Source organism: Melitaea cinxia, chromosome 15 (assembly GCF_905220565.1).
Source record: "Melitaea cinxia chromosome 15, ilMelCinx1.1, whole genome shotgun sequence".
In the NCBI taxonomy this organism is placed as follows: domain Eukaryota; kingdom Metazoa; phylum Arthropoda; class Insecta; order Lepidoptera; family Nymphalidae; genus Melitaea; species Melitaea cinxia.
In genome coordinates this window covers 12,293,622-12,319,463 of record NC_059408.1, presented here as the reverse complement: position 1 = coordinate 12,319,463, position 25,842 = coordinate 12,293,622, and the positions used below count along the sequence as shown (strand labels likewise).

Here is a 25,842-nt window from a genome sequence, read left to right as displayed (position 1 = left end):
ATGGACGATAAGCCGATTTCAGGCGAGGAGCACTACAGCCTGCGCTGGAACAACCACCAGGCGCACCTGCTCCGCTCCTTCGAGGCGCTGCTTCAGGCAGAGACTCTCGTCGATGTCACGCTCGTTTGTGCCGAGCGCCGAGTTCGCGCCCACAAGGTGCTGCTCGGAGCCTGCAGCCCGCTATTTAGACAAATATTCAGCGACAATCCGTGCAAACACCCGGTGATCGTACTCAAAGACTTTCAGGGATGGGAGGTGCAAGCCGTCGTGGACTTTATGTATCGCGGGGAGGTGTCTGTGGCCCAGGAACAGCTGGGCTCGGTGATCCGAGCGGGAGAGTCCCTGCAAGTCCGCGGATTGGCTGACCAGGAGGTGACAGATTGCGGCGAGTCGGAGCGCTCCCCTGCCGGCAGCCCGCCGGCTGGCGGCGCGACGGCGTCCCCGCCGGTGAGCCCGCACAGCCCACAGCCGCGAAGGAAGCAGGCGCGGCCCCGGCGCTGCTCGGGGGAGTCGGATACACCAGAAAACTTGTCAATGCGACGATCGCCCACCGGGCTGAAAGCAGTGCGAATGGCTCGCGGCCGCTCGCCTCAGAAACAGGAGTCCGAGGAGCCGGAGGCGGAGGCGCCGCCGCCTCAACGTATGTTCCAGCCTCACCAGGAGATGTTCCCGCCAGTACCACCGCAAGCTGTCTCTGCATTGTCACTAACGCCGCCTCATCACAGTAAGTACTATTATTTTTTACCACATATTCTTACGTCATTTGGTGTCACACTTGTGTATAACATAACAACAAATAGGCAAAATGGTAGATTCCATGTCTTAGTTAATACTAATTAGAACGTAGTAAAGGAACTTCAGAAAGCTGCATTACATATTGCATTAGCATGATTAATTAAGTGATAAGAAATGAAGGTAGCTTTACATTTACAGCATTACTCCGCTGATTGCTTAGAGGCAATTAGATTTTGCGCAAATAAAAAATGATCGTGGACATAACATTAGGATATAATTTAGAAAAACTTAAGGTCACCAACAATGTCGTCGTGGATGAATAATTGAAAAATGATAAATAAAATAATACCTAACAAAAACTGACCTCGCACACTCATTGTCAAATTATCTTTTACATTTAGTGAATGCTAAATATTTTAAAGACTGTATGCACAGAATAAAAAAAATAATTACACATTAATAATTTATTATTTTCTCTAAATATTTATAAAGCTCAAAGTCAATCACTTAAAAACAAAATAATAAATAAAAATTAAAACAAATGTAAAAAGTAAAAGTCGCAGTAACATTTATAAACCACTTGAACTTAATGGAAACTTATCGATATATTAAATCGCATGTAGGTTTAATGATTCGATTAGCGATCGACACAGAGTGTTAACCGGAACCTTTCACAGATAAATTAAGATCACCCATTCATGTGTCGATTTCTTATCTGCTTTATCCAAAGAGGTTTTAGCTGTATACGGTGTATTAACTCGCATATCGCGGTAGCTCTGTGTAAAATATAATTTCGAATGGCGTTCTATTCCATCCTTGCTTGCATTCCATAATCGTGTGTCAGAATAAATTTCGCTCTTCGATAATTGCTCGAGCTAACCTGGCTCGTGAAAGAGGAAGCAATCAGAGCAGACTTATTTTACGATCCCTTTTCGATTTCTAAACATGTTTATTGAGAAAATGACAGTAATTGTACTCGTCTCGTATGCATTCGTCGGGTAATTTATGTGAACAATACAATAAAGACTGTATATTTATATGAACAATGGGACTTTACAACCGTATTAGAAAAGTTTATAGGAATACCATAAGAAACAAAAAAAAATAACCATCAATTACCATATATTTATAAGCAACAAAATTTAGAAAAATACGTATATTTTAATAAAAAATACTAAATAACTTAAAACTCGATAATACAGAACTTTCGATTTTATACATCCCTGTCACTGTTTCCTCGTTTTCGTATGTGTACTGAGAGCTTGATTACGTCATAACAGTACCCTGTAATGAAGGGTAACACACACTTCGCTCACTGACGTGCGTGGGGAAAATAAATAAGGGGACTTTCTGTTCCTGCACTTGTCATTTTGCGAACTAAAAAACAAAGTCGTACATTCAGAAACGTCTTTCTAAAGACACTTACATTTTTAAACACATTCTATTTTCAAATTACGATTTTTTTTTTTAAATCTTTCGTCGAGTAATTTAAATGAGTGTTCATTTTATTGTTTTCTCCATCTCCGTGTGTGATGAGAGGTTGATTATGCTTAATGGTTATGCGTAAATGTAATGTGGGGTTGGCGGTGACTGGCAATCAAAGAGTTTCCTGATTGTGCCCACTCGGGAGCCGTCAAATTATTCGAAATTTGATTTTCCCGCTAATTTTTTTTAATTTACTATTTACGACACTAATTTACTTCTGTAAATTAGTGTCATTAAACCGTGAAGGCTGTAAAAATTAAAATGTACTAATAGTTCTTAAACCATTGCAGAAAATTATTTGTAGCAATAAAATTCTCTCGTCGTGTGTGGCTTGGGATACTTCGTGTTGTTTTAAAATAATTACAGTGCTGCTGAATAATAGTTACAGTTTAAAACTTAGACATAATACTACACTATCTTAACCACTGTTAAGCTTCCATCGTTCCGTTTTAATAGGTATAATTATTATTTTGACTACAAATATTCGACGGTTTTTTTTTTATGTTCTTCAGTCGAACATTTTATCTTTTAGCTTATCTTGCTATAACAAACTAATAATTAATTATTAATTTATAGGTATTAGGTAATGAAAGGTCTAATATGTACATTGCTTATTAGTCTGTAAGTGTCGAGTCACGCCAGTTACTATTTTGAAATACTTTAAAAAAATAGTCAGTCAGTTATGACTAAAAAAGATACAATACATATAAATGCCCTTACAGATAGTACAACTCATTTATAAACTATATGTATTTATTACCTATACACTTTATTATTTATTCATCAATGTTTTATTGCACAATATTGTTGAATTTGAGATACAAAAGACGCCATCAATTCTAAAAGCATTCTCTGCCAACATTAGGACGTAAGTACAAAAGAGTTTCTAAGCATAGCAACTTATCCTGTTAAAAAGAAACAATATCGTCTTGAACGTAGTCCCCATTCAAAAAAAAATCGTTTTGCTTACCCACTAACCGCTACTTTTTTACCTAAATTTAACAGTTCTTAACCAAAACAAATAAAACTATTGAAGGATTTAACTTGTCCCGTTAATACGAAAACAATATTGTATAGGAACCCCGTTCCCTTATACAGAGAAAAAAAAATCGCTTAGCTTACAAACAGTTATTTTTTTACCTAAATTTGACAGTTCTTAACCAAAACGATCAAAGCTAAAGGGGTTTTTACTTGTCCTGTTAAAACCATGACGTCGTTATGCCCAGTTGCCATATACAAAAAATCATTTTACCGAAATTTAACAGTCCATAACCAAAACGAATCTTTTTATATAGGAACCGGTCGTTAATCAATATACAAAAATAATTCATCGTTCAACAATGGTTAACATAAATACACAAGCAAGGTAATGCCATCGGGTACAAAGCCTTGAAGGGTGGCAGAAAAAACTTAGGCACGACATTGGCACGATTGTGCGCACGCAAGGGTGAGTAGGAGCGCCATGCGCGTGCGCGGTACATTTGAGTAAGCTATGTTTTTGTGTGAGAATTTTATGTAACTAATTCAAAAAAGGACTGAAGGTACCCAGAATAGCACGAGCTGAGCACGTGGCGTGTAAGGATACCATGCGCCAGCGCAGGACTTTTGAAACGAATGATTTGCCATTTTTTTCACAAGTAATACATTTAGATTATAGTAATATTTATAGCAAATGTTTTTGTTTTATTTATTTTTTTAATACTTAATGAATAGAGATAAACAACTCATAAATACAGAAAAAACGCATACAATGATGCCAAGTAGCACCATGCATTCACAATATTCTCGACTCATTGATAGAAATAAATTGTTATGAGAAAATAATTCTTGTAGGAATAATGAATTAGAATAAAACAAGAACAAGTCCAATTTTATTTTATTTATACATGTTTTACAACTAGAACTATTTGAAATTAATTCTTGTTTAATATAAAAAGTATACCAAATATAACATTGATTCAAATATTAAAAATAAATACCCAAGAACTCATGCGCACCCTAATCGAGGATGACAGCGAACGCAGCGCTCGCGCATTTACATTCAATTGACACTTCGGCCGGTGACCCACTTGACTACCATCGTGTAAGCTGCCCTTTGTCAATGACGTACCTTGACAAAATATAAATATAAATAAAATAAATTAAGTAAATAAAAAAAATGAGTGTGCTTTAGACTACGTGACAGAAGTAAATCTTCAGCACAACAGGCATGTACTGTGTCTTAGATATACGAAACGTATCTGACTATGAGAGAAATAGAAAAAGAAAATGTGTGCTTGCACCTCTCTCTCTCTCTCTCTCTCTTGCTACGTTCGCCGCACCCGATCACACTTTTCGTAACGCTCTCGTCACGCATTCACCAGCTTACTTCCCAAGTCCAGGGCGTCAAGAAGTTTTACTTCAAAAACAACTTTATTTTCTAGAGGATGTAGATGAAAGATGAAACCGACACCATTTCTACTATTTCTAGCCTTCTTCTTCTAGCTACAATCTGCTAACTGCATCTTATTTCGGGCAGCAGGTCTTACGTGGGGCAACACACACATACAGATCGACTGACAAGAAGGCTAGCAATTATTGTTTTGGCACTTATTGCTCTAATAAAGACCCCTATAAAATTGGATCTCGATTCAGCCTGCAATATCCCACTGCTGGGTGCCTCTTTCTCCATGTAGAAGAAGCATCAGAGTTTAGTCCACCACGCCGCTTCTCTGTAGGTTGGTGGATATATTCCCTACTATGAGTAACGATCGCTATCTGGTTTGTATGGTAACTACCGGGAGCCACAGCTTAACGCTTTCGAGGCACGGTTGGAGACCTATAAGGACAGACATGCAAACAGGAAAGAAATATGAGTAGAAATACAAATATGCAATACCGAGCGGGAATCGAACCCGCAAACCAAGCGATTTTAAGCTCCTAAAATTCTCTTATTCTTTATCTCAATTTACTTTTCTTATAAATTTCTCTCATAGACATACGTCAGCCAGTTACAATCTTATTGTATGTATAGTTATGTAATACGTATTCTAATTGTGCTAGATTACATACCAATAACTGTATTGATTGCCGATAATTGTTTCATTATACTTATGACATTACTTGCGCAACCCCGTAAATGATAATAAGACTCATATGAATTACGTTAGCTTAATTTGTTTTTAATTATATGTGGTAATAAAAAGTATTTATGACAGCAACTAAACAAGAATGTTGTCGGCCAGAACTTTTTTTTTAATTCTTAGTAAGAATATGTTGACAAATATTTAATTCTTTTATTTCTCTACGTTCTAATACAGATCAGGAATTTGACACTAGGTACACTATTTGAAATAAATGTATGAACTATACAATTATATAATGATAAATGGCACATCATAAGCGTTCTCTGTAGTCAGTCATCCAGTTTAATTTGTGTAAACAAGAACTATTAATTATTAATTATTATTAATTAATTTTATTCGCTTTCAAATACAATCAACAGTTTACCAAACTAAATCTTATATCCGAGAAATATTTGCTTAATTTTTAAGTCACGCAAATACCGATTGACTTTTCTAACTACAATTGTTACTAATGCCCGGTTGCTATTTCCAAAAAACGTTTCCTTTTGGTTACGATCGTTCGAGTAGGTTACGTTAAAGGCAGAGCTCTTGTTAGCATAATCAACTGTTCTCTAAATATAAATATTACAATCTTTTAAGACTTACATTACTAATATAAATTTGATATTGTAGTTTTGTTAATTCCGACTATTATTATTATTAATTAACTATTATACCTTAGTCCTATTTTCTAACATTTAATACTATTACACTTAATACCTTATGATTCATCATCGTAACAATAAAAACATTACCGTTTAAACTCTTCTTATCTTTTTTACAAAAGATAAACTTTTCTTTTGAACAAAGAGATGTTCCTAATAGGTTTGATTTCATATGATACCGGTTAGAAATATTTTTAAATGTTTATTCTATGATAAATTTTACCACATGAATCACTCTGCAACAATGAATTCGCTTAAAATAAATTCATTTAAATGATTCTTCAGCTAGTTAGTATTGTAGTACATGATTAACTAATAAGGTAGTTTTAATATAGTTGTGGACCTTTTGCAGGTATTTTGATGTTTGTAACATTGTTTTAGTCATCATCATTGGCCTTAGTCCGTCTATTGCAGACGATTTAGACAGTGTCAGACAGACACTACTGCCTAGGACACTCTTCAAAAAGCGCAGACTTCTCTAAACTCTGCGCCACCCTCTCGACCTTACTGGCTAGGCCCACAGAAACGACGAGTCGATACGTGTGGAGCCAGTTCGGCTGCAGGAGTCTTTCGCATTTTAGAGCTATGCCACGAATGCTTGACGGAGACCCAATACTGGGTTTCAAATGAAGTTTTCCTTCTCCAGGACACTGATGCTTTTGAGCCAGGTTTATCCCTCGGTCGCCTTTTACGACCCCCACGGAAAGAAATGGGGGATGCTATTCTACTCGGCCGACACCACGCGGCATACATTGTTTTAGTATGACACTACTTATTATACTATCGGTTAAGTTTATTTATATTAGTAGTTTATTGTTATGATTTGTAAAGATTTAATAAGTAATTTTAATTAATAATGCTTTTATATGATAGAAATAAGGAATTAAAAATGTTTTTGATAAAAAACTAACTATCATGTCATGAATTAACTAATTATAAAAAAGTAAGAAAGAATTTAAAAAAAACGTTTAACTTGGTTTAACACCGGGCTGGACCAGTGGTATCACGGCACTTACTGTTACGATAGCTGTTGCAGTTGCTAGTTGCATATTTATGCATACATAGATTTGTCGTGGTCTATTCGTTTTAAGTCACAATATTTAAAATAAAATTGTTCGTCTGAACTATTTCGAGACCCCGACACACACAAATCCATATTAAAAGGTTATATATTATTAAAATAAATATTACGAAAGCGCGTATTAAAGAAAAAAAAGTTTAAATTAACGGTATTAAAATAATTACACAACTAAAGTGATTTAAAAAAGTACACACAAGATAATAATGTTATTAATTAATGCATACATCTCGTGTTTGAGTTAATTACTGCGCCGTCCATCTATTGTCTTATAGACATTACATGTTATTGCGGCGCTTAGACAAGTGTAATTACAGATGTGGGGTTACTTGTCAATAACTAACATATTAACGTTAAAAAACAATTTTAAATTAACAAGAATACTTTTTTTTTTAATTCAAAGGTGAATAATTACCTGAAGAAACTACTCTGCCTAAATGTATAAAATTTAAATGCAATATTCAGTTCAGTATAAAACCAAAAAAATAACATCAAACAAATTAAAATATTTACATTTATTCGCATAAAAAACAAAAAAATTAGGTAGAATATTTATTTTTTACTTTGATATATTATTAACCATGTTAAATTACGATACAAAAATAAAAAGGCTAAATAATAACGAACTAATACCTCGTATCTAAATCTCATCTTGAATTATCATCGTACACCTCAATCTAGTTTAAGAACGTAATATAATTTAATCATTTTTTAAGTCAAACGTAACAGTAAAATTAATAACAAGCAACTTTAATACAAATAGAACAAACGCCATGTGAAGGTTTCCTTATAAGTTTCCTTATAAGTATTGGAGAGTAAATTGTAAATAATTTATAAATCAATTATTGTGAATGATTAACATCTCCTTCTCATGCAATTCTAATCTTCATTTTATTATGCATTACATTAATATTAGCACTATTCAATTTAGGCGGGTATGTTGCAAAAACCCATAATGATTTATTGTATTGAGACTATGAAAAACTATGTTATTAAAAGTCTAAAACTCTGTGCCATTAAATATAAAAAAATCTATATATATACTCATAATAAATTAAATGTATATTATTAATATAATACAAAATAATATTGCAAAGTAACAAAAAATCGTCGGAATAGGTCAAGCGGTTCTCAAATGATTATCCTGAATGGTATATGCGGAAATTAATTTTCATTTATTTTCATAAGGTCGACACATTAATAATTCAGTTAAAAAATTACAAAAAATACTTCCTAAAGTTTATAATCATTAACTGTTTTTCTAATCGTATTGTTCGTATATATTCAATCTACTCTTCGCTCTTACACGTATAAAAACACGAAATTACGTTAATTCAAGAGTTTCATAGATGAGTACTTTAGAAAGATATTTAAAACTTTATCCCTATAAGTTTATGTGCGTAAATCGGTCGAATTGTTTCAGTAGGTAGGTACTGTTGCATTTCGTAAATACCGAACGATTTAGCTATCATTATCAAGACACGAGATTTCTATATATCAGATTTTGGTTGTTTATTTTACAATAACTGAAACATTACAAGACTCGTCAACGGGAATAACCAAATGCCACTTTTATTATAAATGATTATATGGCCAGTGGAGATATAATAAACTATCCAATCAAATCGACTCCACATCGATACAAGATGTAAGAACGAAAGACCGATATCAATCGTCTGATATTGGAGATAACCAGTGACATAAATAGGTCCCTACACATAGGAAGCTGTAGGCGTTTCGCATTACGGTAGTGTTACTATAATTTATTGTGAACATTTCTGCCGGCTATTTATTTAACAGGTGACTTGTGAAAGGGGGTGAAACCAGAGTTGCGCGAATAGGCTTATATATTACATACAAGGTTTCATGTTTAGAAAAGACATGTCGATATCGGTAGGAATTTAATTAATTTAAAATAACTTCAATTCAGTAAAATGGAATTGATAAAAAATAACAAAGATGAAAAGTTTTATTCTATGAATGTGGCCCTTTCTCCAAAGATTTGCGTTTAGTTGTTGGTATGAAAACATTAGACTTTCAAATATAATTTTTTTGCCTTATTCTGACAAGTACGAAAACCAGCTTTTTATAAGTAGACGACGAGTGACCAGCGTCTGTAGTGTTCGGTGAAAATTTTAATGCTCACGATCATTACACTTGAATAAAATATTCATGACGGTCTCAAAGCTACGTCAATTACGTAAATAACGCCTATTGTCAACTAGAATTATATTTCGCTTACGTACTTTGAATTCGAAATGTGAGAATGTGGCTTTTAAACTAATATTATCTCGGCTGTAATGATAGCTGTAGAAAATCATAACCGAACTCCGTACGGGAGTTCCTGGTTAATTGCATGAAAATGTGCACGTGCACCGCCGTGTCCCGGTCTCTGCCATAAGTTATACGCTTTACGACGGCCCTTGGCTATCAATAATATCTCCGCATTGAAAGCAACCTAAATATCAATTTCAATATAGGACAGTCAGTTGAGCGATTTAAGATCGACTCGTCCCGCAGACGACGAACACCGGTTTAATGTAAACAAATGCCAATTTACGACATTACGCAGTCACATCATCTCCGTCGATCCCATAAAGAACAGTTAACCGCCATTCCCATCACGCAACCGGAACTAGAATCACACATTATATTTAATTTTATACGAATTTAATAACAAGCGCGATGCTCAGCCGACTATTGTCTGCCGTGACCATGTGAAACCCGATTTTTTGTCGATGATAAAGAGGTGCCGACACACAATCCCGAGCGAGATTGATGTGCACGCATGATCGTATCGGGCGCTGCGAGCTGCGCGCCACACGGAATAATTAATATTCCATAATCCATTCATCCTTAATATGCCCGCGATACGTTCCCTTTCACTCGGCTAATGCCAGCTCGCCCGCGTCACCGGTAGCGATGTGTCGTCGTCGGACGACGCCCGAAATCGATTTCGCCCGTTTAATTTGAATGAGCGTCCCGTGAATGGGAACATAAATAAGATCACGAACCGTGCGCATTCAGACGGATCGTGGGCTCTCGCCGGCAAATGACCGCGACCGGCCAGATCTCTCTCTGCGATAAACGTAAAAAACGCAACGAAAAAATTACATGTCATGAATCTACGTGTGCTAGTTGATTTCACGGCGGCCGTCGTGGGAATCGAGCGACGAATGGACTTTAGAAAGCAATTAAAATCCGTGCAGATGAAAAGCCCTATCGAAAAGCGCCAGCGACACATAATCAGTTATCAGTGAGCGATTTTTTAATGTTCGAGATGTATTTAAACGATCATTCGATGCCCACCGCTTAATTCTTAGAAGCGACTAAATGATTTTGACAAAAACGCCGCACTGCAGAGCAGTGACAAGAGCTCGAGCGACGATAAAAACTGTTTTATGCTTGCGTTTAATAAGTATGTTTTTAATAAGTCTTGTGGCGTCTAGAGACTCTTTCTATTGTTCAAACCTCGCTTCTTACGTTTTACTCGTAACAACCGAGTCTCGTCACAAAGTTTAATGATGCAATAATTATAAAAGTGCATTAGGATTTTAAACCCATTTTATTGAACTAAACGGCGTAATTTAAAAATTGAATACTAAAGCTCTTTCCTTATTTGCCGTGTAATTACGGCAATGAAGATTATTGTACGGGAAATTAATAAAACTAACTTAAAACAGCATTATAAGTATATAAATCTGTTAAACGTTACCAGAACTGAAACATCGCTTTGTAGAAACCATTCGTAACTTATAATCTCCAGTAAGTTTTCCTGATGTGGTGTGTAACAAAGGGAAAGAAGAAAGGGGTGGGACCTTACTTTACTTTTTTACGTTCACAAAAAGCTGAGTAAGAAATCGAAATCAGATTATGTACCCTGAGAACACAAAGTTTGGAAACAGATCAAAGCGCGGGAAACCACAACTTCGTTCCGAAAATACGTCCTTAACCACATTCGTTACACGTATTATTTATTATCATAATAACTAAAATTCATTGTAAAGGAAAATCTTTAGTCATTTAATTTGCGTATAGTTTGTATCCTTCCATTCAGAAATAGTATATGACATATCCGTCTATAAGGCGCAATCATGTATGTACTGTACCGAGAATTTGGTCCATGTCATATAGATGTTCTCAGTAATTTATTAACAAACACATTATAAATCGTATCAAATATGTGAGTCAGGACATGAGTCAGTAGCGCCAGTTGCCGGAGGAAATCACATTTGTGGCCAACCACACACGTAAACAGCAATTTGGAATCAATCTAAACTTTTTTGTAATGCTCGCCTCGGTATCAATAGACTTTCGAAGCTATGTATAGTTAGGGATGTCGGAACATCATTTTTATTTTTTTATATCTTTAATTTGTTTATAAAAAAATTTGATGAAAGTATTATAAGATTATATCTGCGTAATTATTCTATCGTGTAGTAGATAAGAGACATTATGCGTATTACACATAATGAAGTATTTGTGGTGCTACGTAAGGCTACAATGGTTTCCTTAGTATTTCACTGATTCACAATTACCTACAATGATACGCCAAGTATGGTACTATGTAATACCGATGCCAATTGTATTACAGCAGCTTAAGTTAGCCTTTTGGAAATACGTCAAGTGTACAATAAAGTATTTAAACAATCGGATTATGCTTTACTACCTCATAAGATCAGTCTTCTCATATAAGAAAACTGTAAATGCTTTTTATTTTTAAGGCAGTAAATTACTTATTTATTATACAACAATAATATTATTTATTTATAGTTTTTAAAATAAAGAAATCGAACATTATTTTAATACAGATTACATTTATTTTTAAATTAAAAAATATTATTTAAATTTTATAGTTCGTCATAGACAACCCTGACCCGTGTTTGATATTGCGACATGTTATATATATTTTTTCGGTTAATGAAACTGTAATTACAATGTAATGCGTATTGTCATAACAAAAGGCAGTTAATGTGCAATTACACGTCACTCTCTATTTCATTATCGTGACGTAATGTATGATAAGAATGACCACACTCACACGTAACAGGTACAAGTGTACGACCTACGTAATAATCATTTTACTTTTTGGTAGTTCTGTTGATTATCTGTATAATTACAAATCAACATCAAACGATTGTTTTTTTTATCTAAACGTTTAATACTTTTTACATTTTAAAAATAGAAAAATTACAAGTCGAAAAATAAAGAACTAAATTTTTTTTACAAATATGCTATAAATGATGCTACATTTTTTTAAAATGAACAGCCTATTAAGTGGCCATTTTGTCAAACACTTAAACTCGAGACGTATGAAACCGCACGACAACTCTTGCCATTGAAATACCATTAACGGAAGTACAAAGTACCAACCGTACTAAAAGAATAAAAACAAGAAGTCTCGTCTTTATATTCAATATGTCCAATAAGTCATAGAAATCAACAATAACTCATTCAAGGTGCATTTACAACAATTAAAAATTAACCTAATTCACAAAACACGTTTAATATCGACAACAAATCTAATTTCACATCCTTAAATAGAAAGTGCAGACATAATAATTCGAAACGAGTACAATAAACATTGTACATCGCATTATGTTTATCAAGCGACCGTCAAAAGGAAATAAGTTTTTAATCTTAAATACAGTTACACTAATTTCACACATCGAAATGCGCCAAATTGTTTACTTTACGCGGAGAAAGTACAACTAAAGAATAGTGATCGTATCGATTTTTATTTATTCGTATCATTGTTCGAATTTAAATCGATTCTCGAGGAACCGCAAACGATTTATGTACTTCTTATTTCACATGATAGATTACATACGGAGCGGAAGTTACGGATTGGTTCGCGACCACAGAATATGTCTGCGGTAGTTTTTTCCCTATTCCCATATATTCTTATTACTGACTATTTACCTGTTATTGAAGCGAGGAGGAATTAAGCTTAAAATACGCAAAAAATATAGGTAAATTTAAACTATCAAAAACACATTTTGTATTTCGATCGCTATTTTTTATATTAGAAGTCCTATAATCGCAATTGAGATTTGAGTAACTTACTGCAAACTAATAAAAGAAACTAAATTAAATTAAACATCGATTTCAAACCGATCGATAGACGGATGAAAATAATAAAAAGTCAGCAGTTTTTCAACAATAGCCAATTTCGGGTGTGAACGTCGTGGGCTCAATAGGAATAAATCGAGCATCGAAAAAAAAAATTAGATGTCAGATATTAAAACCTCCTTTCTTTGTAGGGCATAGACAATTGTTCGACCTCTTTAGTCTCTCAGAAACAATGGCTCACACGGGATGGGTAATATCTATAGAGAGTAACGAAAACACATTACGAAAGCTCGGAATCAAATTGGTTGAATAAAAATTAACACGTTACCCGCAATTCATTTGTATGAATTCTCCCAGGCTTGTGCGTGTGTGATCCGACTAATGTGATATTTCTGCTCAGGGCTACCGATATACTTGTCCGTGAGTGATTACTTTACTTTTGTTTTTCTTTCACTTTTACTAAAGTTATCTTACCTTTATATCTGTTTATTCATCAAATTTTAAGTATAATTAATTAAATTAGAATGTAAAACAAAACACTCATATGAGTGTAGTTACATAAACTATGGTGAGTAATAAATTTTACTCTCATCTTGATATCATGATAAGAAATCCTCACATAACTATTCATTTAGTGTAACGCAGTGATGGTACTTAGAGTCAGCAAGCCTTACCATGAATATGCTAAGCATCATCGACTTATCGAGAACATATAATATTACGTTTAACAGATTTTTATCTAAAAATTAAAAATCATGTCGTCTTTATTGTACCTAGTCCAGAAATCAAAAATAAAAAAATACAAAAAAAGGAGATATCTTTTTTCAAAAAAAAAATGGCGAAAATAGTGGCAAATAACAAATACAGATGTTCATTTATTCTTTGTATTTACCAAAAAGTATTAATAAAGCATTCAATTACCTTTTTTATTAATCGTTAACAATGTAAAAAGATCCAGTTTGACAGCCCTATTAATACCAATGGAGAACTTTAATTCAACAGACATGTAAGTAAAGTTATTAAGAAAGCAATGAAATAAGCTGACAATTACTGTTTTAAGAGAAAGATTAATAAACGGGTCATGCCAGTCGTTTATTTTTGAAACGTTACATTTACGAGTGGCGGTGCAAAGGTAAAAATTATTACCCTACTATAAATCAGATCTTCAATAAAACAGAAAACAATTCGGACGTATGAGAGTTCGTTACGACAAATTATAAAACCACTAAATCTTAAGTTTTCGGTAATGTTAATAGTAAACAAAATCATACGAAATTAAAGAAAATAATACGAAATTGTTTATAAAATGAACAATTCTCCATTTTATCATTTATGTTGACATACAGAATAGTTTACAAAATTTACGTTAGGTTAATACGAGTCTATCGAGTAGATTAGGTGTATTAACTCATTAAAAATTAAACCAATACCAGATATGTTAATATCGTTTTAAAATTGACGAAGACATAACGAAATATGTATGACAGAATGTACAGACTAATTTACTTTATCTACTATCTTTTTTGAAGCAAATAATTTTATTACATTTAGTTTCGATTATGATAAACAGAAAACTAAAAAAAAATTGATTTCCAATTTTGCTTTATTAACTAATTATTAATCTATATTCAATGTCCTCAGACCAAAGTAATTAAGTACGCATTAGTGCATTAGTCCATTAGTAATTTCGATTACTTTGAATACGGAATCCAACGCACACATTTCATAATAATTACACATTTTTAGTTAAAAGTCAAGAATTAAAACGAATGATTGTATTTCAAGATTGACAAAAAACCTTTTATAATCTGTTTTATACCTTATTTATATAACCTTTCGTCAAAGTCGTTTTTATTGCAGAATACCGTATATGACTGCAGTTTTTTATCGTTACAGAAACGAGAAAACGTTTTTATTTCGAATGTAATCACGAAATTCATTATAAAAACATCGTGCATACAGATGCTTGGTTTTTTCTCGCGCGATCGACTAGTCAAGGTGGACAGGTCTGATAAATGGCAGGTCTCCTTCATGAGTGTTCACCGGTATATCCACCCTTCATGATTTATGTAATGAGGACTTACACTGGACACGCGATCATTCCGAACAGAACAATGCAAGGATAGGCACCTCGCGATGACCTAGACTTCTTTATTTAATTATTCCCCACATCGATTTCTATGTATTTTTCAGAGACAATAGATTAACCCAGTTCGCTGCATATTGTAAGATAAGTCGCAACATTCGTCCCGCTTTATTACTTTCGTGTCCTTGGCGTGCGCCGCTATCTATCATGTGATCTATTGTACGCGAAGTCGACATCGGCCCTAAGATTAGAGTGATAATTAATGCTGATTCCATACGACCTAGATTCAGGTCCATTCGATAAAGTTAATTTACAGTTATAGTTGTAAATCTGGTTGCAAAATAAACGTCGAGCACGCGCGGCCTGACCATAGACAACACGCGGCGACTCCCACACGAGCTCAGTCGCACACCGCCGTCCCGCGCTCGCACCCCGCCGTGTGTGACCCATGAATGAGCGCCGGGAACCCCTTCCCGACCTAGCACCACGTCACTTGCGATGTGCGTATAACCCGACCTCGAAATATATCATCCCACCGCAAACCCCTTCCGTTCACGACGGCGACTCGTTTCCTCGCCGGGTTGTAGAGGATTACGCATGTGAGCCGAGCGAGACACAACAACACATGTGCGTGACCCTGAGAGGGAGAGAGAGGGTGCGTTAACTTTTATCTGAATGAACGGGGTGAACTTTGACAAGTCGTGTTATGAGCGCGAAAGGGTTGAGCCGAGTTTCGAAGTTTGTGAGCACTTTCGATTTCGATGTGATGCATATGGGGCGGCGGCTATCGATCGTAAACTAAGTTTGTTGTCTACTATGCCTACGTTACAATTTCGCTAAGCCATTCCGCTCAATACGAATTATCGCTCCTCCGTCGTATTACAAACTGCATAGATTCGTAAAAGTTGTTGCTAAAGTTTGATAAAAAAAATGTCCGAGTGCACACTAACGTATTGCGTTCGATCAGTGGCGTGTTTCGTAAATCATTGTTTATGGTCGAATAGTTTTGTGAGGTGTCTCAAAGACTAGAATTAGAAAGCGTCAAGTGAGCCGACGCCGGCACGACTAATTGACCGCAAGGTTTACGCTATTCTGCTAGAAATTTTACTCGTTAAAAAAACAATTTCAATAATAACAAGAAAATAAATGCGAAACGTACACGTTATGTCCATTGGTACAGTTTTCACCGTCACGACAATTTGCAATTTGCGATACATTCATATTTTCCTTAAGGTCTTTGGAACTATATAGTTTTTTGAAGCGGAGCTAATAATCAAATTTACGAGATTACAAAGGTAGCAATTACGCAACATGTCGCGTCTAACAAAACCGAACGTAAGTATACGATTAAATCCAATTGCCGACGATGCGAGTGTGTATTGATTGCGGGTAATTATGCAAATAACGAGCACCTATCTGCACCAGCCTTAACGAGTGATAGGAATTAACGGTTCGTTAGCTCGGGGGCCATAAAACTCGGGAATTGATCCAAAGACAGTATATCCACATGTCTACTTGCGCTGCCACTAGATTTACATAGAGTTACCGCTGCCACTAAAATTCTATCTTCTATTTTCGAAATTCCCTATACATGCATTGAAAAATAGTTTTTATACAATGATGTTCTAGTAATTCTTGTGTCGGTTACACCAGCCCTCGTACTGCAATATTGGATGTCGGCCAAGTTAAAGAAGAATAAACGAATACAAAAATACGGAACTAGAACACATATTATTATAATACGAGTTATTACATGGTACTCATTTTTTTTACTATTTTCTTAGTGTACTAGTAATACGAATTACTAATAAATTAATATACGCACTATAAAAAACCTTTTAAACTGCTAAATTTAGGTACATCATTGTATTAAAATTGGAAGTAAAAGCCTAGAAATATGTTTAATATGTAAACTTTAAAGAAATAAAATCTCAAGAGCTCAAAAAAAAACCTACGGGTAGCTACAACCGGTTCGGAATTCAAAATAATAGGAAATGATTAATTATGTTATTGCCGGACAACGCGACACCAATAAAAGTTCGTGCAATTTTTGTGCGAAATAAACTTGTAAACATCAAGTTTGAAGATCGCTCTTTTACCGTATTTATACCTATGTTATAACGAAATATCCTTGTAAATAAAATAGTTTTGTTTTACTCAAAGTAGGTATTATTAGCAGGTATTAGTAGGCATTATCTAGAAGCCTGTGAACCGTGCTAGCCCGTGCGTAAAAGCTGTGTTACAGGCCACAGTGTGTTCCCCAAAAATTGTATATTGTTACAAAATCAGACCGCGTTCCGATAGCAAAAACTTAAATGCAACTAATCTGCATCCAAAGATGACAACAACATAATAATAAAACGAAAAGAGTATAAACACTAATTTGAAAAAAAGGGCGACAATTATTAAATTACGGATAAAAAATTGTATTTCGTAAAGGCTGATTTATATTTGACTGACGTGTGTGTGTATGTGTGTGTGTGTGTGTGTGTGTGTGTGTGTGTGTGTGTGTGTGTGTGTGTGTGTGTGTGGGTATGTATATGCGTGTCTGCGTTTTGCTGTTATTTGGAGTGTTTGAACTATTATTTTGCTGGTACGAATAGATTTTCAATATCCTCATAGTTTTGTGCTTTAAGCCAATTAGTTTCTATGATTTTAAATCACGGGATCTTAATTCTTTAATTTTATTTTTTATTTACAAGTATAATGTTAAATAATTAAGGGTCATTATAATCGATATGTATTTTGGCAAACTGAGTTTTAAAAGGTGGCAATTGAAATATTGTAATGCTTTTGTTGTTGTCTAAATGCGTGGTTATGTGTTATGTGTTAGGGTGATATCTAGGCAAGGATTGTAAAATTTATAATTTTCTTACAGTAAGTACTCCACGTTTCTTCTACAATTCTGCTGTCGAAAATCTGTATGGTAGAACTTTTATGACCCCACATGCACCCCACGAGCTGATACAGTACATAATTAAACTTTCTGCAAGTGCCTTGTATATACGTATGGGGTTTTCGTGCACATTATCTCTCAAGTTCTTAAACACATATATTAATTTCCTTATTTTGTTTAAAAGATTAGATATTTGTAATTTCCAAGTTAACTTCTAATCCTATTATTCCAAGGTATTTAATATTATCATCACTCTTTGACAAATGTGGACTGTTACATAACTTTGACTTTAGTAAATCTCTACTCCAAGGGTAAGTGATTATTTTCAACTTAAGATAAATATATTATTGAAGATGCAGTGGCGCAGCGGTCACAGCACTTGTTGTTGCGCTTGCGGTCGCGGGTTCGATCCTCGCTCACGACAGACATTTGTATTTTCCATATAGATGTTTGTCGTTGTTTGGGTGTTTGCGCATGAGTACCTATTAGGGATTACCTAAAATCCTACTGAGTGTGAAGTGTTTATTATTATTACTTTTAGTCGTTTTTTAACCGATTTCACAAAAGGAGGAGGTAATTGAAGTCGGTTTTTCTTCGTTTGCCTGCAAATATGTTTCTCGTGATCAGGGCGTTTGTGATTGTGTATTTTGTGTGTTTCCGGACGAAAATCCTACTGGGAGCCGATGAATGTGAAGTGAATGAATGTTATTTATTTATTTACCAAATCAGTAACTATAACTATGTAAATAAATACTTAATACTTAAAATGACAAAACTTAAGTATTGACACATTAAGTTATTACACTTTACTGGATGTATATTGTTAGATATTTATATCTCAGTAGTAAAATTTTGTGCGAAACACGAAGCTAGTTACGCCTTTATTTATGTATAAAATAAAACATAATATATTACGTACTAGTAACTTAACATGTTAATACTTTCACGTCCGTGAAACTGGTATTACAATAAAACAATTCACAATTATTTATCGACACTAAAACAATGAAATTTTAAGGCGCCATATAAACTTGTTTATAACCACGTCAAAATAATAATGTGGACGTACAATTAACTTATCAAAAAATAATAATGCCTTAATTTAACGCATTTTTAAATGGGACGAAGATATTTTTATTGTAAATATTAATTTTATATCGTTATTATATTTGCATTGATTGTTTATTTGAACTTCATGACTATTTAGTCCTTCTTAAAAATTTATATTTAAGTAAATTATTTTTGACACGGATGCAAATTTTTAAACATGATAGAATATAACTTGTTTTAGTTCTAGACAATTTTCGACGTAAAGAAAAACATAATTTCAGACACTAAATTCAACTTGTCACTTTGCTGAAACGTAAACCTAAATGTAAAACTAAATATTATATATTTTAAGAATTTTATTGAATACTATACCGTATCTTTGTAAGTTAGTAATGGCTTCCAATAGTGCCATACGATACATTTATTTGTGAGTATGTAGTATTAGATAAAGGTACTTTTGCATTTATAAAAATTCCCTCACTTCAACAAAACTTTATAATTAAATGTAACGATCGCTCATATAAATAAAAAGTTTCCACGTGTAAAATATAATAAAAACCGTAAAAATGAAAGTAAAGATTACATCACACGAACCTAAATAATTATAAATGTGCTGATCCAAAGCCAACTAGTCAAGGAATATGGAGATACAAACCTCTGTCGTTCATCGTTAATTGTATGTTATTATTAGTGAAGTAGCAAGCACATAAGCCTTCCTTGGTACACGCTATGATTACACAGAAGCGGGAAACATTTCATAACACATATTAATTATATGGAATATTAGATTCGTAACATATGTTTTAATATTACGAAATGTAAAGACTGACAATCCAATAAATATAGAGCTTTAAAACAAGATAACTCTAAAATTCTTACCTCATTGTTCTATGTATAACACTTCAATTATTAGACCTTTATAGACAATTTCAACTAAAATTAGTAGATTGTTTGAGCGCGTTAGTTTTAGGTTTCGCGATTTGAAAATGATATTTTGTGTATAATCAGTTTATTGAGAACATTATTGCAGATTTTCTTAAGTGTTATAATGTCAGTAGTGTAACAAGTAAACGATCAGTAATAAAACTAAAAATCGGAATAACAAAAGCACGGGCACTAATAAGCTTGTGGACATAACTTTATATATATATAAAAGTATTATAATGTAACATGCTTATCATATTCGTAGCAAAATATATGAAAATTCAATCGCACATGTAGCGAAATACCTATTCTATAAAAGAAACAAAGATTACATAATTTAGTTACAATAATGATTAACTAATTCCCTAGTGCAACTAAAAAGTTAATTTCTGAAGTTAAAAAAATACCGTATACTGTATTGCATTCCACGTTTAATATATTTATTATTTAATTATAATTTAATAGTTTTGGTTCGATTGCAATGGATAACCTGCCTAATAATTTGCCAAGCTGTGGTTAGGTTTGACGCGGGCGTAACCGCGTGCAAAACTAGTAAATTATAACCTGCCAATGAGAGGATATATAGGCAATGCGGATTGTAGGTGTTGGGTTCACTTTTACTGTTACAACGTTGATTTTACTTGCAACCTTCAAAACTACACATTTAATATATACTTACGTACTGAGATAAATAAATATATTTTCATTTATCGACATTTTGAAGTAAATTACATTACTTTGTAATTACGAAACTGATTTATGATAGAATAAATTTTTGTAGGCGCACGAATTAAGTTATGTATGTTTAAATTACACTACGATTAACGTCTTGTTTTATTCATAGTCATTCTCGAAAAGTGTCATTACGTTATGTATGTATTGTATATTCGCTTTTTGAGAATCTAATATTTTAAATATGTATAATATTCTCTTTATTTTCTTTCTGGTAGCATTAACAAATTTAATCAAATAAATTCAGATTTTGCAAATTCGGCAATATTTCTTTCCATTTAAATTTTACATATCATTCACTACTCTTCACATTGAAAAACCATTGGACATACATGAAAATTACCTAACCTATCTAAATATATATCAAAGTTGTCAATAAACATTATTGAAATAACTAAAAATATAATAAAATAAAAACACACAAAGATAAGAATAGAAATCGGAATAAGAAATAAGATAGCAATAAAGCAGCGGTATCGATTAGTCGTTTGGTTCAACGGACGACACCTCGCCCTGTCGCTTATTTACATCCACATCCACGGACCGACGTAATCCGCCATTTATTATTACGATGAGAAACACCGCTCGAAGCTCCTCAGACTCTGGCGAATACCTTTGTATATACATCTCATTTAGCTCACTCGAAAATACTCATTTTGTATCATACAATATTGCACATACCTTCTGTATTTTAGTAAAGGTTTTGTGAATACACTGCTGTGTTGCTTTAAAAAATATTTAAAATATAATAATTACTATTTTCTTTTTAATAACCATTGTCAGAGAAATCTGTTGCTCGAGTTTATCCTTACGTTAGAAACTTCTAGCGCCATCTAGCATCGAATAGCAAAACTAAGCATGTCGAAGTTACTTTCTAAAGCTTAAATTGTTTTATATCGTAGTGTTATATATACCGCTTTATATTTCGTTATAATTTCGGAGTATAGATAAATTGTAAATAGTTAATTTTTATACGTAACATATTGTTTTTTAGTTTTTTTTTATTTTTTATTTTTTATTATTTATTATTTTGTGCAATTTGTAACAACTTAAGCAATCAACGGAGTATTGAAGTTCTAGGTATATCTTATCTATCTTACTTCACATGCTAGCCGTTTTCATGCAAACAGATTTTTAAAGTCCTTAAAAAAATTTAATGTAAATTTTAGTCGTAAATTCGGTGCTTAATTTACTAGAGCTTATAGCTAAAAAAAGTTTAGCTTAAAGGATTAAAAGTAAAATTGATCGATTTCCTCACATAACTGATATTTTTAAATTTTACGAAAACGAGTGACCACACGACTGAAGTAAAACTTCCGAAACGTAACTCTCCCTCTCTCTCTTTCTATCTTCACCAACTTATATCTCCCTCTCAATGTCTGTTCGCCTCGCCCGATCACAATTTTTGTAACGTTTTCGTCACGCATTCACCCCAAGTCAAGCGTGTGTAAAGAAGTTTTACTTCAATAATGTATTAATGAGTTTTGTGTTTGTTGCAGTGTTTGGTATGGAATCGCCGCTCGGACTGTTTCCGCCTGCCATTGACCACAAGCTCTACCCGCTCATGGACGTCGAACACCGCGGACCATCTCTAGACGCACAACTTTTCACAAACGCTAAGAAGAAATGTATGTAGTACAAGAATATTTTTTTTTTTACATTTATTTTGATATACATGTTATAGACAGCAGAAATCATCATCATCATTACAGCCTATACAGTCCACTGCTGGACATAGGCCTCCACAAGTTGACGCCAAAAATAACGTGAACTCATGTGTTTTGCCCATAGTCACCACGCTGGGCAGGCGGGTTGGTGACCGCAGTACTGGCTTTGTCACACCGAAGACGCTGCTGCCCGTCTTCGGCCTGTGTATTTCAAAGCCAGCAGTTGGATGGTTATCAGCAGAAATATATGTTAAAAAATCAGACAAGTTAAGATGTTGCTCCGTTAATTCTTGATGAAAACATTTTGGTTCAAGAAACTTTTTGTATTGTTATTTGTTGTTGAATTTACTACGTTTCAACGAAACTTTAATGTACTGTTTAATAATATTTTAAAAGAGCACATTTTTAAAAAATACGCTTATTTATAAAATAAGTTGATTTCGAATATTATTTAACAATAATGAATTATCTAAACAAAACTTTATTTTGAAGTTTAAATAGTTTCAATAATCTTTAAATAGAAAAGATATATTTTAACAATTCAAAGACGTATAATTTTTATATTTGTTACATCAATTAAGCGATTGCTATAAATTAATATACAAAACTTTATATAAAATATCCATCTATTAAAACATTTTAACTTAAATAAAATCGTAGTAACAATAGAACGAGTCAATATTAGCAGAACGCAGATAGCAACTGCATCCCATCACACATCTAACTCAAAGCTGCAATCGCATCGCGCAATGTTAAACGGCCATTGTTTCCCGGCGAATGTTTATTAAGAAGATCTGATAGCGTATCTCATAGGGGAACGACGGCGAGTCTAACGTGTGCTTTCAATGCACCTCCCGCGCTGGACCGCACGCCGCTCGGTGTCGCACACAATAGTCCCGATCGATTAGCGCCCATCGATCGAGACGCCGTTACATGCATGCTGATGTTTTCTTGTAAAATACTAACGAGCTTGAACACTAAATGGAAACGTCTTTAATTTCCGCGATGCGGCCGAGCTCGCGTGATCCGCGATGACTATTAAAAGAAAAACTAATTTCCATAATAAAATATCATTCCGGCCGTAATCCGAAACGTTCCTCGAATTATCTGATCGGAATCGAGTTAACGTGATCCGTCGAAATTATAAAACTGTAAAGTTACGTAGGGCGACGTCGCCGGCATATGCACGTCCGCTTTTCTTTTTGACAAAACCGCCTTAATAGTCGCGTGTCCGCGTCGAATTAATGACAAATCCCGGCGTGTCGCCGTAACCCGCTCATTTCGCCGTGTGTCGACTGTCGCTACCGAGTTATTGCTTCGCCGAAACACGGTTATTAGATAGTTGTGCATTCGGTAATGTCGTGGCGAGGGGCGGCGGAGTGAATGCTCACGGCACATGTCGTGCGCTGCCGTACACCAACTGCTTGCATTTCCTTTCGCTCACTCGTAAATCACCAAACACGACCTCCTTTATATAATTATATTATTACATGTTCTAAATTTCAAGTCATTAAACTCATTAATTATCCTTTTTTCTGCAGGGCGACCGAAGGGGCAACATAGCGCACCGCGCGGCGGCCCACCTCGATCATGGACAAACGCAGAACTAACGGAAGCCCTACAACACGTCTGGAACAAAAAAATGACAACAAGCCAAGCTTCAAGAATATTCGGTATCCCGTACAATTCATTACTTATGTATGTGAGGGGAAAATATGGCAAGAGTTTAAAGTTGGAACAGTTAAGAAAAGATTGCATCGGAGGGCCGCTGGAAGTGCTAAACTTAAATTCTGGCAATAATAACAACAATCACTCATCAAGCAAACAACACGAGAAAGACGATCAACACCAAAACGCGAGCCAGAGACCGTCGAGTTCAGAACCTGATATAACGTCAAATCAAATGTACGCCCCATTTCCGCCAGGAGGGTACTTTCCAGAATTTCCTCCCGGGTTTCCGATGCATCTGAGTATGTTGCACCTTTTACCACCAAATGATAAAACGAGAGAGATGTACCAGTCTGGACCGATGGCTTTAGATGCTCTCTCTGGAATGACGAAAGAAGAGGACTGTAAAAGCGATCGGTCAAAGGAAAATTCGGCGGACGAGGAGGGCGACACGTATCGCGCGCCCACGCGGCCGCCGCTGCCGCCCGACAGCCGTACGCTGCTGCACCACAACGGACAAGATTAATAAAGCAGCTTCTTCCAATAAATTAGTTAAAATTGTTTAAGAAATCCCCTTAAATATAATTCGTCTTTCTGTATCCGCTGAAGTTTTTAGGTCTAAAATACCTACCCTAGTATTTACCAATATTCGACGCCGGCGTACCGGAAAATGTTTATAGGAGTGCACGACTGAATCGGATTCCTTATAATTTTTGGACGTAAAATAATTGCGTTGGAGTCATGCTCGGGTACAGTATGATCAAAGACGAAACAATTTTTTTTTTAGTATTTACCTATATACAGAAAAAAAAAAACAATAATCTTATCTTGTGTTACACTCTTCGATCTTACTTCGATTCTACTTCTTCGATCTTATTCGATCTTACTTGTTTGTCGTGAAATACTAAGCGATACTAAAAGACTTTCAATTTCATCAGGAGAAATATCAGACACCGTAGCGTGTTGGACACCTCTACAGCACTAGTGAGCGACGTCCACTCTTAAAAAATAGAAAAATTTATATTAAAAGATGTGTTAATATTGTAAATGTATATTTAAATCGTTTATAAGTTGTAGACGAAATGTGTTCGAGGGAGTGCAATAAGTGTGAAAGACAATGTGATTGTTAACGTCAAGTCGTATCATTCCGCACGGCGACGTATTATTGACATTCCATGAGTACATTTAACAATATTATTTTAACGTTTCTTATCATTATAGTTACTGAATACCATTATTAAAATCGATTAATTCTTGCCTATAAATCCTATGTTAATACTAAACTAGATATTATTACGTTATACATGCGAGTTGACTTCTGCATTTCACCAAAGTTTGTAAAATATGTCTTAATGATAATTTATTCGAAGATAAACAATTTTAAATGTAAATATGTAATGTAATATTTTAATGAAGACCGCTCTGGTATAACAGTGCGTGTGTCTTGTCGGCAGCGCCTAAACACGCCGTAACCCGCGCGGTAAACGACGCGAGTCACAGGTTCGATTCCCTCTTGAAGTGGATATTTGTGTATATACAAATATTGATTTCTTTGTCTGGTTGTCTGTCCTTGTGGGTCTCCCCACCGTGCCTCGGCGAGCACGTTAAGCTAAGCGGTCCCGGTTGTTATCATATACACCTGATAGCGATCGTTACTCATAGTATAAGGAATAAATCCGC

The 25,842-nt window shown here is 34.5% G+C and overlaps 1 protein-coding gene across 1 annotated transcript; it reads left to right on the top strand.

The window, feature by feature from the left end:
* Positions 1-24,761, top strand: LOC123660454 (protein jim lovell). Its single transcript, XM_045595533.1, has 4 exons — positions 1-724; positions 11,545-11,559; positions 22,327-22,455; positions 24,036-24,761. The coding sequence occupies exons 1-4, from the start codon at positions 1-3 to the stop codon at positions 24,686-24,688; spliced, it is 1,521 nt and encodes a 506-aa protein (XP_045451489.1). The 3' UTR covers positions 24,689-24,761.
* Positions 24,762-25,842: the final 1,081 nt, after the last annotated feature.

Excerpts from the sequence above, each read along its gene's own strand:
- LOC123660454 (XM_045595533.1), top strand. The coding sequence starts at position 1 with ATGGACGATAAGCCGATTTCAGGCGAGGAGCACTACAGCCTGCGCTGG. Across the intron at positions 22,456-24,035 it reads CACAAACGCTAAGAAGAAAT|GGCGACCGAAGGGGCAACAT; the intron begins GTATGTAGTACA and ends TTTTTTCTGCAG.